This window comes from Pholcus phalangioides, unplaced genomic scaffold (assembly GCF_987345545.1).
Source record: "Pholcus phalangioides strain wild (caught in Gottingen) unplaced genomic scaffold, Ppha-v1.0 ptg000004l_1, whole genome shotgun sequence".
Classification (NCBI taxonomy): Eukaryota; Metazoa; Arthropoda; class Arachnida; order Araneae; family Pholcidae; genus Pholcus; species Pholcus phalangioides.
The window spans coordinates 52,871,405-52,888,071 of NW_028301597.1; the positions used below are offsets into that span (position 1 = coordinate 52,871,405).

The 16,667-nt window shown below is 33.9% G+C and overlaps 1 protein-coding gene across 1 annotated transcript in view; it reads right to left on the reverse strand.

Moving 5' to 3' along the window:
• hay (ATP-dependent DNA helicase hay) overlaps positions 1-16,324 on the reverse strand; it is a 72,007-nt gene extending 55,683 nt beyond the window's left edge. The window contains exons 1-4 of the mRNA XM_089231747.1: positions 16,239-16,324; positions 10,264-10,347; positions 7,677-7,798; positions 4,870-4,950 (exon numbers count right to left, since the gene is read on the reverse strand). Coding sequence (XP_089087873.1) covers positions 4,870-4,950; positions 7,677-7,798; positions 10,264-10,347; positions 16,239-16,257 — 306 coding nt within the window. The 5' untranslated portion in view covers positions 16,258-16,324. The remainder of the gene's footprint in view (positions 1-4,869; positions 4,951-7,676; positions 7,799-10,263; positions 10,348-16,238) is intronic.
• Positions 16,325-16,667: the final 343 nt, after the last annotated feature.

Consider the following 16,667-nt stretch of genomic DNA (forward strand, 5'->3'; position numbering starts at 1 on the left):
TCAGATTTGTAATTCATGTTTGATCAGATTGCATCTAAAAACTTTCCATTGAAATATCTGAAAGATTCACAATATCAATCCCATACACATATGTAATTTTAAAAAAAGAGAAAGAAAATTACAAATGCAAAAAATTTGAAAAAACAAAATTTTTTTTCAACGCTCCCTTAAATTGCAATTCAATGTGTGATTCAGTTCAGCAGCCTAACTAAGCTTGATGTCTGTTTTCAATGGGAACAGTTCAAGGGGTTTTTCCTCAATTTTAATACAAATGAAATTTTGTGAAGGTAAAGCCAAAAATACTCTATCAGAAAGACAGTTTTTAAAGTTTTACATGAAAGACAAATAATGTTTTTTGAGAAGTTATATAGTTCCGAGAGAGGTTTGATAGTAAAATTTCCTGTCTAACTACAATAATCAGATTTCATAAAATTATGAGGTACACAAATATGAGTACCTTACCTCGTTTTAAATTATTCTTTTTCAAGTTAAAACTGGAGGTATGCACAAGGGTACCTAACACCTTAGTAAAGCCATTAACCCTAATTGATTGAGCAATTTTTTTCTTTTTAAAGGGCATTTTTGACATACAATAAACACAAATTAATAAAAAAATTTTTAATGGTCAGTTTTGGCTCAAGTGTGAAGAGAATAACAACGAACAGTCCCACATAAAAGTCTGAGTCACTTATGTCATCTGATAGATATTTTCAAGTCAAATCCAGGGATACTATGCTAGTTTTAATACCACTTTTGTTCTTAGTACCAGATGACCTGTGTTCATAACAAAATTGTTTCACAGAGATTTCTCGATTAACAGCAATACATAGCCAAGTCAAGGTTGGCTGGTCACATAGACCTTTCACTGGCAGAGGCACGCATCAATGCACATTATGGGTAAAGAAACCAGTCAAAATAGGATTTGAAAATAATTTTGCATAATTCTCATTATATAATTACGTATCAATGTTTGTTTTTATATTTAAATAAATTTATCACATCAACACAGATTTTTGTTTATATTTTTGGAGATTGTCTTGTGGCTTTTACTTGTGGTGCGAACCTCTCAATATATAATGCAAAACAATTTTGTTATAAACACAGGTCGTGAGCCTGGTACAGAGACTGAAAGTGGTATTAAAACTAGCGTAATATCCCTGGATTTGACTCAAAAATATCAGATGACACCATTGGCTTTTGTTTGCATTGCAAACCACCTGAGATATAGTGTAAAACAATTTCATTACAAATGCAGGCCTTGAGTCTAGTACATCGACCAGAATGGTGTCATTGAATTTGCCTCAACAAGATCAATCCGCAGACATAAAAAAACACTGATAGATTCCGAATTTCCTGAATATGCGCGATCAAGTGCAACTTTTTGTGCATGCATTAAGTGTAATTAGATCATTTGAAAGATATATTCACATCGAAAAGTACCCAGAGACCCATAGCTGAAGCAAAGTTCAACAAAGATCAAATGAGAATGTCTTAAGACAGCAGGGTTCAATCAAATGATGACCTAAGTGCTTAAAACCTTTGTGCAGAGTACATTTCAGTCATGAAAAAGTGTGAGTAGCCTGTTTCTTCCTTATTACAAATAATCTGTACAGGTTGTCACTACTATTATTACATTAAGAAGCCTTATAAGAGTACTGTGATGAGTAGACCAACAGCTCTTGCAATACCATTTTTGCTGAGTTTCATCAGCTCATTCTGCCTAAAAGTAAAAGAGTCTCTTTGCATGTTGCTGACCTTTACTGTTCAGCCAATCTTGGTACTGTTTTTTCCTGAATGAGTTGAAAATAGTGTTTGTAATAAATTTATACGAATGCCTGAAGCTGGCTTGTGACCAATGAAGAGAGTCTTCGAACCCTTTCCAGTTCTCAGATCATCTGACGTAACTTTGGACTTATTCTTTTTGAGAGAATTTATAACAATTCCCGGAACATTCATAATAATACATATAAAGGCCTAAAAGTGAAAATTTGAAAAAAAAAGTAGGGAAAATAAAAACACCATTGACAAAAAATAGGAAGGAAAAATGCAGGGGGCTAACACTCAAAAAATTAAAAAGAGTAGGACGGGGAGGGTACCCCCCCCCCCTAGACAACATAATCATAGCATAATTTAAATTTTAAAAAAAATCAAAAAAATTAAAAAATTTTGAAATTAATTTTTTTCCCCTTTTTTCATAGCACTATTTCAGTATACTGTAAGATTGACTCCAGCCAAAGCAAAATGGCAGACATGACTTGGTTACAAGACAATTTTTCCAAAACAGTGCACTAGCAACTATAAATAATTCTTTTCTGTCTCCTCCCAAAATCTATTACATTCTTTTTTTGGAATCTTCCACAGTCCAGTCTGTCAACTCTCTTAGACAATGCACACAGTAAATTATAAAGACATGTAAGTTTTTTAAAAATGACGCTCTTTTGAGACCACTTCCAAAAGCACAGTGCAAAATGTGTAAATTACAAGGTCTGATATAAATAACTCAAAGTGGACCAGATGGTTTTACTGCGTTGTTCATTCTTTTTTTAAAAGGATGTTTAAATTTTAGTGTTCGATGCCAGTATAATAGTTTTTGACAAATAAAGCACTAGCACATTTCTAGCTCTTTGATGAGCATTGTAAATATTGTTTGTGCCTCTGCATGCCTTAAAAATACAGAAGACAATTGAATACTATTGGGTAGCATCAAAATCACCAAACCTAAAATAGGCTTATGTATCCAACTGCTTTTTAGGCAAGCTGTTCCAACTACACACAAAATGTGCACCATAATTTTAAATGATGAATGTTATTTACTGTTAAGACAAAATTTTTACAGTTTCTTGGAATTAGCGAGATGTTAGCTGTAAACAAAAGGGAGGGAGGGAGAAAATAGGAATAGTAGTGGGAGAGAATATGGGTAAAAAAGGACGATTGTGGCGAAAGTAGGAAAATAGGACATTTCTAAAAAATAAAAAAAGTAGGAAAAAGAGGAGTGCTGTAGGCTTGCATATACTGCACTCGAATATATATATTTTAATGTAAGTTTGTGGAATGATCACTAGGGAAGAATGGGGGGGGGGGCTAAAAGCTTAGTTTGAAACTCTGTAACAGGCTAACAGGCAAAAGATGCAAACATTAATGCAACATGAAAGTTTGCAATTCCTGAAATATTTTTAGCATTAAATCAGTTTACTTAGAGCAAGGATACTTACATTCACAACTTACTACTGTATTTTGTTAAGAAGCACCTTCTAGCCAGATAATAATGACATGGTCATTACAGACAAGCACATCAAAATCAGTGAACTATTTTATTAAGCTAAGTAAAATACAAGGACGAAAGGAATAGCACAACCAAACACAACAAATACACTGGCCAAACTGTCTAAAAACAAAATAATTAAAAATAATCTTAAGTCATCATAGTTACCAGTAATTTTTAAAAGAGATTGAGAAAGAAGACAGTCCTTTGTAAAGGCTTGTAGCCCTTATTCATTGCAATATCATGTAGGGGTTCTTAACTTACCAAGTGTATAACCAGAGGGTGCTCTTGAGCATGCACCAATTGCAAAATAGATTATACCACATATAATTTTGTATACATTTGTCTACCGAATCAGAAGACAAATGGTAGAATTCTGGTTTACTATTAAGTTTTGTTATGTATTTCAAATTTGCATGACAAATAATTTTCTCATTTTTATTTTGTTGCAGATACAAAGAGTAACAGCTAATATAAGTTTATCTTATGTCACCATAGTTAATATGTAATAATTCACCACTTTAATTCTAAATAACAGATTTTTTCCACAGCTCGCATTCACAGAGCAGAGCTGCCCATAGGGGTGTGTGACAAGTGCGGTCTCACCAGGCCCTGCACTTACAGCTTTAATTCTAAATTTTGTGGAATTATTTCATAAATTCTGAATTTTCATTCATTCTGTAATTATTTCTTTCATTCTTATTCTGAATTTTCATCAATTCTGGAAGTATTTCTTTCACTTATTCTGAATTCTCACCAGTTCTAGAAGTAATTTTTTTCATTTACTTGAATTTTCATCCATTCTGAAATTTTTTATTTCACAAATTCTGAAGTTTGATCAGTTCTAGAAGTATTTATTTTATTTATTTGAATTTTCATACATTCCGGAATTATTTCTTTCATTGATTTTGAATTTTTATGAATCTGATGGAATTATCTGTCAATTGTTTTTGTTATTTTCTATTCATTGATTCTGAATTTCATTAGTTTTCCCAGACAATTACTTCCATTAGGTCCTGACTTTAATTGGTTTTGTAATTATTTTTCAGAAATTTAAAATATTCTTCAGTTTAAAAATTTTATTTTTTAAATTTCTGTTTATGTCCGTATTTTTTGTATGGAGATTTTTCAGCATTCTTGTATATTGTGTAATAATGTATGAATTTTTAGATGCTGATTTCCCTCTTCCAATATAAAATCTGGGCTAAAAGGTCCAAATTATCAAGACTCCTCTGACTACTATTATTTTCGCACCAGGCCCCACGTCTGGTAAGGGTGGCCCTGTGGTAGAGTTTGTCTGTATATAAATTAGACACTGAATCACAGCTGCTGTAAAAAATCTGACTCCTTTCATTTTATCAAACTAAAAAGATCTTCACATAATTTATTGCAGGTTTAGAAAAATGACTGATCGTGGTATATGCTTAGAGAACAAGCATGTAAAAGTGAATCTATTTTTGCCACTTTGCTAAAATTCATACAAAGCTATGACAGCTTTTATTTTGAAAATTTTGGATTACCAATGCCTTCACATGCATGAAATAAATATTTATATGGGGGGAAAAAACGATGATAGTTAATGATCGTTTCTGATGAAGCAAAGTTACCTCAGCTATGGCAATAAGGAAGTCATGTGCATGCTTGTACACTGGTGAAAAGGACTCCAGAAATATGTGGCCATCTGGTGCCTGTGAAGCAAAAAATAAATCGTAAATCAATGGTAAATTTAAATTTCATCTAAACATTTCAAATAAATAGCTGAAAATAACCACAAGCCACATAATGGAAATAAAATATCTTCATTGAAAAATCAGACATTTTTCCCCAATGTCAGGCCTTTTAATGTCTGCTTTTCTCTGCCCAGGTCTCTTGTAGTTTGACAGAGACATTATTGTACGTCAAAATTTCAATTAAAATTCAATTTATCTAATCTCTATTGGATATAAAATTAAAGAACTTAGTCAAGACAGAGTCTGACATAATTCTAAAAGATATAAAATGTTAGTTACTTGCAGCAATTTTATTGGCATTTGAATACGTATATTAATTGCATTTCAAACCAAACAAATGTGATTAATAAACAATTACAATTTAGAACATCAATTTCATATAAAAAAAATGAAAACTAAAATAATGCCAAAAAACAGTTTGTAATTTTTTTTTACAGTTAAAGTGTAAAGCAGGGCTTGACAAATCAAACAAAAAAAAAATTAAGACACCAGACAAATTTTTTAAGAGCCAAGCAGTTTTTCCCCAGGAAAAAGTCCTAAACATTATGTGTGTGTGTGTGTGTGGGGGGGGGGGGTGTTTTACTTTTCCAAAACTTGATACCTTTTCCTGTTGGAAGATACATAATGAAATTGGAAAATCTAGGGTCACATTTTTAAAATTTTCCAGACTCTTATTTACCAATCAAATATAGAAAATTTAAGGCAGCAATGTAAATTTCATAGCCCCATGGTGACCTTTAGCCTGAGATTGATAAAGCCCTGGTTTAGAGGATACCACATTTCATACACTAGCTATTTCACATTGACCCAACCATTAATACATCTAGGCAAATCAAATACAGTACCAAGGAAACATATTTTCTGGACATTATGCCGAGGTGAACTCAGAAAGAAAAGTCATATGGTCTATGCTGGAATTTAAACCCAGACGCTCTTGCCCAGTTTTGATGAGGGCATGTGTTTGAATCCAAGTGGAGACCAGATGACTTTTCTTTCTAAGTTCACTTCGATATAATATCCAGAAAATATCTGTTTTATTTTTATGTCCCACATCAAAGATATTGACGTGGGCCATCTATCTATCTCAACATATACAGCAACCCCAAAAAGATTGCCCTGATTTCAAAGCTTTACTGAGACAAAAAGTGATTGTTATACTTATTTGTGAGATACGTACTTCAAAGGTAGTACATGTTTTGTAAGCAGGGTTCCCACTCAAAAAATTAGAAAAAGTAATAAAAAGCAGGACAAAAAAGTAGGATGGGAGAGGGTATCCTCCTTCCCCTAGACAACATAATCATAGCATAACAAAACAAAATTTCTAAAAAAAAAAATTTTTTTTCACAGCACTATTTCATTATCATATCAGATTGACTCAAGTCAAAGCAAAATGATGGAAATGACGGTTACAAAAAACAATTTTTGGCCAAAACAGGTTACCAGCAGCCACACATAATTCTTTTCTGTTCTCCTCACAATATATGTTACATTCTATTTTTTGGAGTCATCCACAGTCCAGTCTGTCAACTTTCTTCGACAACGCATAGCCAATTATGAAGATGTAAGTTTTTTAAGAATGACGCTCTTTCGAGACCACTTTCAAACACACAGTGCAAAATGTGTAAATTACAAGCTCCGATGTAAATAAGTTAAGGTGAACTGGATGGTTTTACTGCATTGCCATCCCTTTTTTAAAGGAACATAACCCTTTTTTAAAGGGATATGTTTACATTTTACTGTTCAATACCAGTACAATCATTTTTGAAAAACTAAGCACTTTCATTTCTAGTTCTTTGCTGAGTATTGTAAATATTGTTTTTGCCTCTAAAAATATTGTTTTTGCCCTAAAAATACAGAAGACAACTGAATACTATTGGGTAGCATCAGAATCACCAAACCTAGAATACGCCTATGTATCCAACTGCTTTGTTAGACAAACTGTTTCTACTATGCACAAAATGTGCACCATAATTTCGAATGATGAATGTTATTTACTGTCCAAGACAAAAATATACTAAATACAAAATTACTTTCCCCATCCAGACAGAAGTTTTTAATGACTACTCTACTTGTTGAACCCTCAAACTAAGCAAATGAAAAATTAATAAACCAAATGGTCCACATACGCCCCCCCCCCAAATAACCTTGAAAACGATACAATTTCTCCTTTGGGAGAATCATTAATTGTAATCTACAACATTTATACTATTTGGCTATACATTTATTATTCCCTGCTCAATTAAAACCAATTACACAAATTTTGTAGATAGGATTTGGCAAAAAAAAATAGGACAAAAACTAGAAAACAGGACAAAACCAAAAAAAGTAGGACATTTTCAAGAATATGGCTGTAATCTTTTGCTTGATATTCATTTTTCTGATTCGCCTTCTTCGATACATTGAGTTGCAACAGGTGGAATATATAAGCAATCGATATTAGGTTACAAATACTGATATTTCATGAATAACAAAGTATCGATTTATTACATCTATTTCAATAAACAAAACAGATTTTTTTTTCCTTTGCTAAATATCAAATAATTTTTGTTTGTTTGTTAATTTTAGTTATGATACATACTGTACTATTTACAAAATTAATTATACATGCTCACACACACCAAAAAGTATGACGAGTGGGAACCCTGTCTATGGTAAGTATAATTACAATTGAAGACACAACTTACAACCCAAAGAGCTCTGCTAAGGTGGTCAGGTCTTAGTTCGAGAATATGGCTGTAATCCTTTGCTTGATATTCATCTTTTGATTCACCTTCTTCGATACGTTGAGTTGCAACAGATGGAATATCTAAACAATAAATATTAGGTTACAAATACTGATATTCATGAATAACAAAGTATCAATTTATTACATCTATTTCAATAAACAAAACAGATTTTTTTTCCTTTGCTAAATATCAAATAATTTTTGTTTGTTTGTTAATTTTAGTTATGATACATACTGTACTATTTACAAAATTAATTATACATGCTCACACACACATATAAATTGAATTACAGTCAAATATGGATTCACTGATTGAATTATAAGATTCGGATAGAAGTGTATTAAAATCTATAATGTCTCTTCACGATGTAGTGATAGATTCCAATAATTTCCACAATTTAACAATGACATTTAGAAACCACTGCTTCTCAAACAATGTGTTGGAAATCAGATTTCCAGCACAACCTTCAAGTTTATTCTCTTGATTTTCATACGTAAATTGTACATCTTTCTATTCTAGGTCTGCTCCATATAGAAAATAAAGGAAGCTTCAATAATTAAAAGAGTGATGTACTGATTGTGTCATATGATAAAGCAAGTCATACAGGACCTTGACTCAGACTGGTATGATGCTCTTTCGGTAGTCTTCTTGGGTTGAAATCTGCATACAGAAGCAAATTTGATGCCTCAACAGCCAGCTCTTATGGTTCTTCGCCTCACCTTCCTGGTCAGGTTTACAGCAATCAGCCGCTGTCCAATCCTCCAGAAAACATAGCTCGGTTGCAGTGGATCAAGAACTCCTTGAAACCAACGATTTCTGTGCATCAGTGTTCCAGAGATCTGTCCTGAAAGAGCTCACCACCAGCACTCGTGTCTTCATCTACTGTGGTCCCTTCAAGAAGTCTCTCAAGTGTGTATACAAAGGCCCATTCCATGTCATATGGAGATCGAACAAGGACTTTGGAATGGGAATAAATGATGGAGAAAAGGTGGTCAACATCAACAGGTCTGGCATTCAAGTGAGAATCTGGCTGAGGAGTTTTGTGGTGGAGTTTTGCCATTCGCAACACTAACACTCAGTTGGTAGAGTATAAAACCAGTCTGTACTTATGTTCCACTGCAGAACATTTTCTAATCGGCAGTAAGCAACAAGTTTATGTTTTCAGTAAATGGTGGTAGCATTTAATGTCTAATATGTCATTGTTTTTAACATTTACACCTGTTCTTAAATTTTAATTGATCAACCTTCATTATATACAACTCATTTTTAAGAACCATTATTCAAGAAGTCAGATTAGCGTAATCATACCTAGTCGGTCATGAAAGGCATAGGGGAAAGTGTTTCATTGAGAAATCAACTTTACAAAATATCTGGGCTCGTCCATGCTAAAAGAGGCTCGTAAGAAAGAGAGATATCTTTTCAATGCTGCTTAAAAGGTTGAGTATGAATAATTTCTTAATTACTCTCACCCAGCTTCTCGTATTTCTTCTTGAAGGTTGCTTACTTTCTGCTGTTATGCCTATCACTGGGAATTCACAACAGCAGAAAGTAAGATATTCCATGCATTTACAACCTTGTTAGAAAAAATCCGTGTAACACAAAATCACCTGGAATTCTAACTGAAACTGGTGTGTCAGTCTAAACATTTCAATGACTGTGTAACAATATTAATGATCTAAAATAAGTTGTAATGAAAGACGATAAACCCTTGAAAACTTTATAAATGCTAGTTTGTTGCACCATCCATGCAGTCCATACAAAATTAGCCCTTTGACTACTGACAGTACTTCAAAAAGTCTCACCTTTTTTTTAAATACCAGTAAACATTCTTACATACGTTGTTGGTATTTTCACATGTAGAGGCTGTATAGCAACTTTATGATTACCAGATAACAGAACAAGTGTGGGACTACTATTTTTTAAATATGTTAATTAATAAAATTCAGTTATATGTCTAACCCTTTTAAAGTGCAATGTAGTAAAACACTGCTTTTAAAAAATGTTCCTTAGCAAATATATAAAACTATGGCTTTCTTTGTGGTAAAATACATAAATATTCATTATTATGCATTGCTAAACACATCTGGGCACCACTCCAAAACCCAGAAAGTGCAACAAGATAATTTTGAGAATAAAAAAAATTTAAGGTTTGATTATGTAAAAAAATAAATAAATCAGGATTTCAACGTCAGAAAAGAAAAATCTAAAGGTTCAGCCTCAACGTTTAGATTTTTCTTTTCCCCAAAATTAAAATCCTGAATTTCAGACAATCAAACCTTTAAATGAGCTACTCTCAAAAGTAATTTTTTGCACTTTCATAGTTTTGGCATGGTGCTGATGATATTTGAATTTTTTTTTTTTAATTGTAAGCGTATAGCACTGACAAAATTTCCATGAACCAGTTTAATTTATTTTTTAAAAACTAAATGATTAAAAAAAAAATTTTCCGAGGCTATAATTAGAACCAAAATGACCTACCAAAAAATTTACATAATAATTTTTTCATAATGTAATAGTGGAAGGGTTAAGACAAACGATTAATTACCTCCTTCTATCTCATCTTCCAATGCTTCATTCTCATCTTCTTGTGTTTGACCTCTAAAAACCCTCTTTTTATACTTCCTGTTATCTAAAACAAAAAAACTTATTTTGAGTCAAACATGTTTTCAATATACTCAAGAACAATTGATCCAACTTGGGCACCAAAGCAAAATAAAAAATAGAGAAATTAGTTGAAGCCTTTGCAACAGTCAACATAGTCCACATACTTTTACAGCGAAAATGTTTTCCATAGCAAATCCATTCATAACCAACCACACAAACGCTTGATAGGTTACTAAGAATATTCCACTTCTAATTCAAACCAGTGTTACTACCCTTGCATTACACAACTGATTTAAAAATTAAATGAAAAGAAATTAATGCATTGGATGGTAAAAATACAAATTGCATGTTCTGAGCTCTCTCTGACTACAGTCTTAACTACTACCCACCAGGAAGATCTGAAACTTTTGGAATGTCTCAAAGGGATTGAAAAGATATTTAGAGAAAAAAATTAGTTTTATCATTCATCACTAGAGGTTGTCTTCTCAGCATTAGCCAGTGTAAAAGAGGTTAGCATAGCTGCTTTCATAGCAGTTGACAAAAGTTTGATTCCCGGCACACACGATTTCAGAGAAAATACCCCCCCCCCTTCCCCCAGCATTAGCTGGCATACTGTAAAACTTGAGGGAATGTTGGGTTCTGATCTGTTCCCAGCATGCCGAGAAAAGTAAAGTTAAAAAGGGATAACAATATACAGTAAAATCCTTCTTTTGCGGACATTCAGGAGACAAAAAAAATTACCCATAAAAGATGGGTGACTGTATCAGAGGGATTAACTGTATTATATAGCATCAACAGTAACTGAAATGGTTGTTTATTTGCCATATGAATGAAATTCTGACAATATGAGATGTGTTTAAAGGCGTGAAAATACATAACTTTGCCGATACAAAATTAAAATCACGAAAGAAATAAATATATACAGACATGCCAACACTGGCTTGGAGCTTGTGAGTAGCGACGAATGTTCAGCTTTGCCATGGGGGGGGGGGGGCACCCCTTAGTGCAATAAAAAACCACTCAAAAATTGACCAAATTTTCGTATGTTTCATTATGTAGCTCTTCACATGCTGTCAGAACAAAATGACCCAGAACTTACCACGATGAGGTGTCTGCACATCGAGTTTCAGCCACACCCTATCCAATCAACCATCGAAGGTAGGAGAACATGTGTAAGTCACATTCTAATTACCAAAATTGACTAGGATTTAGTGGTTTACAGTTTCTTCTATTGTTTCTTTTCCAAGTGTTCCCGTTTAAAGCCTGCCTTTTGGGAGAAATTAGACATGACTAATTTTAATAACAGTGTAGAATTGTATCTATCTCTAGCTTCATCTCTACATACTCTAGTTGAGAATTTGGTAACAAGTCAGGCACATCTCTCAACAGCCTGAGTGGGACTGGAGCACATGTGAATCGTGTGTATACTCTGTTTCAAAGAGCTCCCTTTCTGTCATATTTTTCAGCATATAGATGGTGCACCCACAAAGCCAAAATCTTTTTCTGGGCCCATTGGATAGCAGCTTTACTGGGTTTGAAAAGCTCATTGTGGTGGAGTATGAATCACGACATTATTTGTGATTCTAGAAGTGTGGTCAGCTAAAGTTGGTTTTCTGTGGTTCACAACTTCAAGGTACGAATGCGAGCCGATGCTCCTTTTAAAAACTCTTGCCACACAGACCAACAGACCTACAAACAATACAAATGTAATTCAGTCATAACACATCACTCACTTCACTTCTGAAATATAGATGGCAGCACTGAAAAATCAAAAACTATATATCCACTCAGACTGTTAGGTACACACACAGTTACACTTCCGGCACAGCTCACTAAGTAGTAAATCGCTCATAGATGGTGATAGACCTGAGTTGTGCTCAGTTTGAAAGAGAAAAAAAAAAAAGATTTCAGATTCGCAGTTCAAACATTACGGTATTTATTTAAAGACTTACTTGAAGTTGCTAATCCAGTAATTGAACACAATGAGTTCTTTGCACACCCTGAAAATTTACTATTGGCTATGATCATTGATGACAGAGAACACATTCGAGAGAGATTGGGTATAGAATAATTTTAAAAGCAAGATAATCAGCCTCTGAATTAAAAACTATTGAACACTTCATGCTAAGCAAGCATTAGTTAATTGATATTAGTTAAATTGATATTTTCTGTTACATTTTTAATTTTCTTACTTTTCTTTTCTCCTGATCCCTTGATTAACCAAGTTTTTACGACAAAATCGTGCCCTTCTGGGTACTGAGCTTACATCACTAGTGTGACAGATCCTGCTTGTGCTCGGTTTGTTCTGTCCAGTTCCGACACTTCATGCTACCCAAGATTAACTTTAAAGCTACCAATTACCTTCAGATTATTTACTAGAATACTGGCCTGTTGTATCCTCCCCCAATGCTGCAGGAAGTATGTAATGATATTATATTCATCAATTCCGACACTAACATCAGAGCCATCAAAAAGTTTCCGCCACACTCGGACAGTCCAGAGATGTGCCAAACTTGTTACAGATGCCTCAACTAAAGTATGTAGACATGAAGCTAGAGATGGCTACATCAGATCTCTACTATTATCAAGATCATTTACGCCTGATTTCTCCTACTGGTCAGATTTCGAACGTGTCAATTTTGGTAAATACAGGGTTCCCACTTGTTATATTGTTTGGTAAAAAAAATGTCCTATTTTTTTTTACCAAATCTATCAACAAAATTTATATATAGTCCTCCTACCACGAGATGAGATTTGGCTACGGCACGTCATGTCATGTCAAACGATTCTATTGTATCCTAGATGGACATGCCAATCGTGAAAGCTCAGTCACTGATGAACTTTTCTCGATGTGCAATTGTTTTACCAAAAAAAAATTGAATAAAATCATCCGACGTGGCGTGACGCAGCGAAAATTCATCTCGTCGGAGGAGGACTATAATTGGTTTTAACTGAGCAGGAATAATAGATATATTGCCAAATATTACAAATGTAGTAGATTGTAATTAATGATTCTGTGAAAGCAGAAATTGTACCATTTTAAAAGTTATTTAGAGGGTATATGTGGACCATTTGGTTTATTAATTTTTTATTTGCTTACTTTGAGGGTTCAACAAGTAGAGTAGTCATTAAAACTACTAATTTCTGGATAAAAAAAATTAATTTGTATTTACTACTTCATGGTCTTGGACCGTAACTAACATTCATCATTCAAAATTACAGACCACATTTGGTGTATAGGTGAAGCAACAGTGTATTACAAACCAGTTGGATGCATAGGCCTATACTAAGTTTGCTGATTCTGATGCTTTCAATAGCATTCAGTTGTCTTTTGTATTTTTATTTAAAGGGATTTGTTTGCATTACACTGTTCAATGCCAGTGCAATCATTTTTGACAAATTAAGCACTTTCATTCCTAGCCCTTAGCTGAGCATTGTAAATATTGTTTATGCCTACATTACTGGACAGCGCAGTATACTATCCAGTTCACCTTGGCTCATTTCCATCAGATCTTGTAATTTACACATTTTACACTGTGCTTTTCAAAGTGGCCTAGAAGGAACATCATTGTTAAAAAACGTATATGTCTTCATAATTTGATGTGCTTTGTCGGAGGTTTATGCCAGGTGCTTTGTTGGCAGATTGGACTGTGGAAGACTCCAAAATAGAATGTAATTCTTATTTTGAAAAGTGAAAAGAATTATCTGTGGTTGCTAGTGCACTGTTTTGGCCAAAAATTGTTCTTGTAACCAAATCATTTCTGCCATTTTTGCTTCAGCTCGAGTCAATCTTACAGGATACTCAAATAGTGCTATCAAAAAAAAAATTTTTAACAAAAACATTTAGGAATTGTTTTTAATTATACTATCGCGTTATGTTGTCTAAGGAGATTACCCTCACCCGTCCTACTTTCTATTCCTGCTTTTTCCTACTTTCAAATTTTTTGAATGGGAGCCCTGTAAATAGTTTTTAAATATATAATGTCAATCACACACACTCTCTTACTTTGGATGGTTAATTGGATAGGATGTAGATGGAACTCGACAGGCAGCCACCTCTACGTGACGAGTTCTGGGTCATTTTGGGTCATCATCATAAAGCAGGCAAAGAGCTGCACAATAGAACATACAAAAATTTGGTCAATTCCAGTTTTTCGAACACACTGCGCAACCGATAAACATTAATGATGTTTTAATTTATTTTACTTTATTGAACCATAACAAACTTTTGTGTGTCGATCATTCAAATTTAAGTACTATTAAAAAAATTAAGAAATATGTTCAATTTTGTCAGTTTCCATAAATTTCAAGTACTATGCGCGACCAGAAGATATCAACCAATTTTAAATTTTTTTACGTCATTTTTCTTCTTATTAAAGGAAGAAACTTTTCCGCAATATCAGCAATTTGAAAATGAAAACATTTATTTTGACCCACCCTAATATACATACATGTTTAAGTTACATATTTTGAGGTTGTGGAAAAGGGAAATTCAATTTTCCTCCCATTTTACCCAAAAAACCCGCCTGGGCTGTAAGTGAACAATTATTCCCTTATTGTATGGTCAATTTTATTAATCAAATACATAGTTTAACATGCACTAAAATATATATTTACGCATAATGTATGATGTACCCATAAAGAATATACATTCATATTTAAATTAGATACTTTGAGGTTGTTTGAGGGGTCTTCGCATTTCACTGACATCATGACATTGTTCTCTATGACAGGGATTCTTAACTTTTCTTGAAACAACTAAAAATCAACAAGATCAGTTTCGCAACCCATGGGACTGTTTATTTTTTACAATTAGTAAAACCAGTGACACAATAAGTACATTTAAAACAGAACTGTAAGTGGGGTTTGTACAATTCATCTAGGAAGCCCCTGCGAATCAAGTCTAAGTTGTACCCCATAGCTCAAGAGTCTGACACTGTGGTAGTCGAGTGGTTATAGTAACAGACTTGAATTGTGAGGAGCCAGGTTCGAAACTTACCATTGCCACAGTGGTGGTTAGGTGAAATTGGATTTCTGTGGTTCCCAACTTTGAGGCGTGAATGCGAGCCAATCTCCTTTTAAAAAGTCTCACCACAGAGAGCAACTCAGGCCCCTACAACCGCACTATTATTCAATCCTATTCAATTAGCACTTCACTCAGGATGGTAACACTACACATAACAAGCATTACACAGTAACAAACATTGTGTTACGTTCACAACAAATAAATTCCAACATGCGAAAATTCGTTAGAAATTCTGCAGAGGAATGTGAATGAGGTGCATGTATAGGTTAGTAGTAGCTCACTACCAATCTCAGAAAGTCCTGTGAATCAAGTTTGGATCGAGACATGTAGCTCAAGAGTCTATGGCTATAAGTGACTTTGTACAACCTATCTCGGAAGAGCTTTGCGAATTAGGTCCGTGCCCCTGGGTATGAGTTGATGTAAACGACCCATGGGTAAAAAATCCCAGCTCTATGAGAATGAGTCGGAACCGCAAATCATTGACATTATAACCGAGTTAAATTGTAGTTTGAAAACGTATGCACATGCAAATAAGGTAGCGTTACGTAAATGGCGCTAGAAGTACAGCAAGTGATCAGGAGTGAGTCGCCGATAAAAGAACTGCTTTGCGCACTCATTTCACTTAACGTTCAATGTGAAATACTTGTTTAAGTTCTGTTTAAATAATTAATAACCTGGCGTGGTAGTATACTTTCGATTTATGGTGTTTGTCGCCTCACCATTGAACTCACGCGATCTTCAACTAGATTTCGCTACACACACATTTTTCCCCTATTCATCACGCGGGTTTTGTTTACATTTTGCTACAAACCTGCAACTAATCTCTGGAAAATGAAATCTCGTTCAATGAGTAAACCAAAATGGGAAAAGCGGACAAAAATGCCACCAACCTTTTTGATTCCTACCCATCTTGAATTGGAACAGAAAAACTGTCAACTTTGTTTACATTGCTTAAATATTGGAATGATATTGGGTCCTTTCGCCAAAATTATCCAGTTGACCATACGATCATATTTTACGGGACATCCGTGGTAAATAATTTTAATAGAACATTCTCTAGAATATCATGGCTTTTTCGTTTTCACGAAACTTAAAATTTGTAATATTTATGAAAATGTAAGGATAATTTTCACAACTCTCGTCAATTACTACGTAACGTCAAAAACGTATATCATCGGCTTTTCCCCTCAGTTTTTTCTATGTTTTCCATCGTGGCCATATTAATTGCATTTCACGTAATTTTGGCCCAATCCAACTTTTGATTATACAGGGCGATTCAAAACTCACCGTACGAACTTTTAGGGGAGGTAGAAAACAAC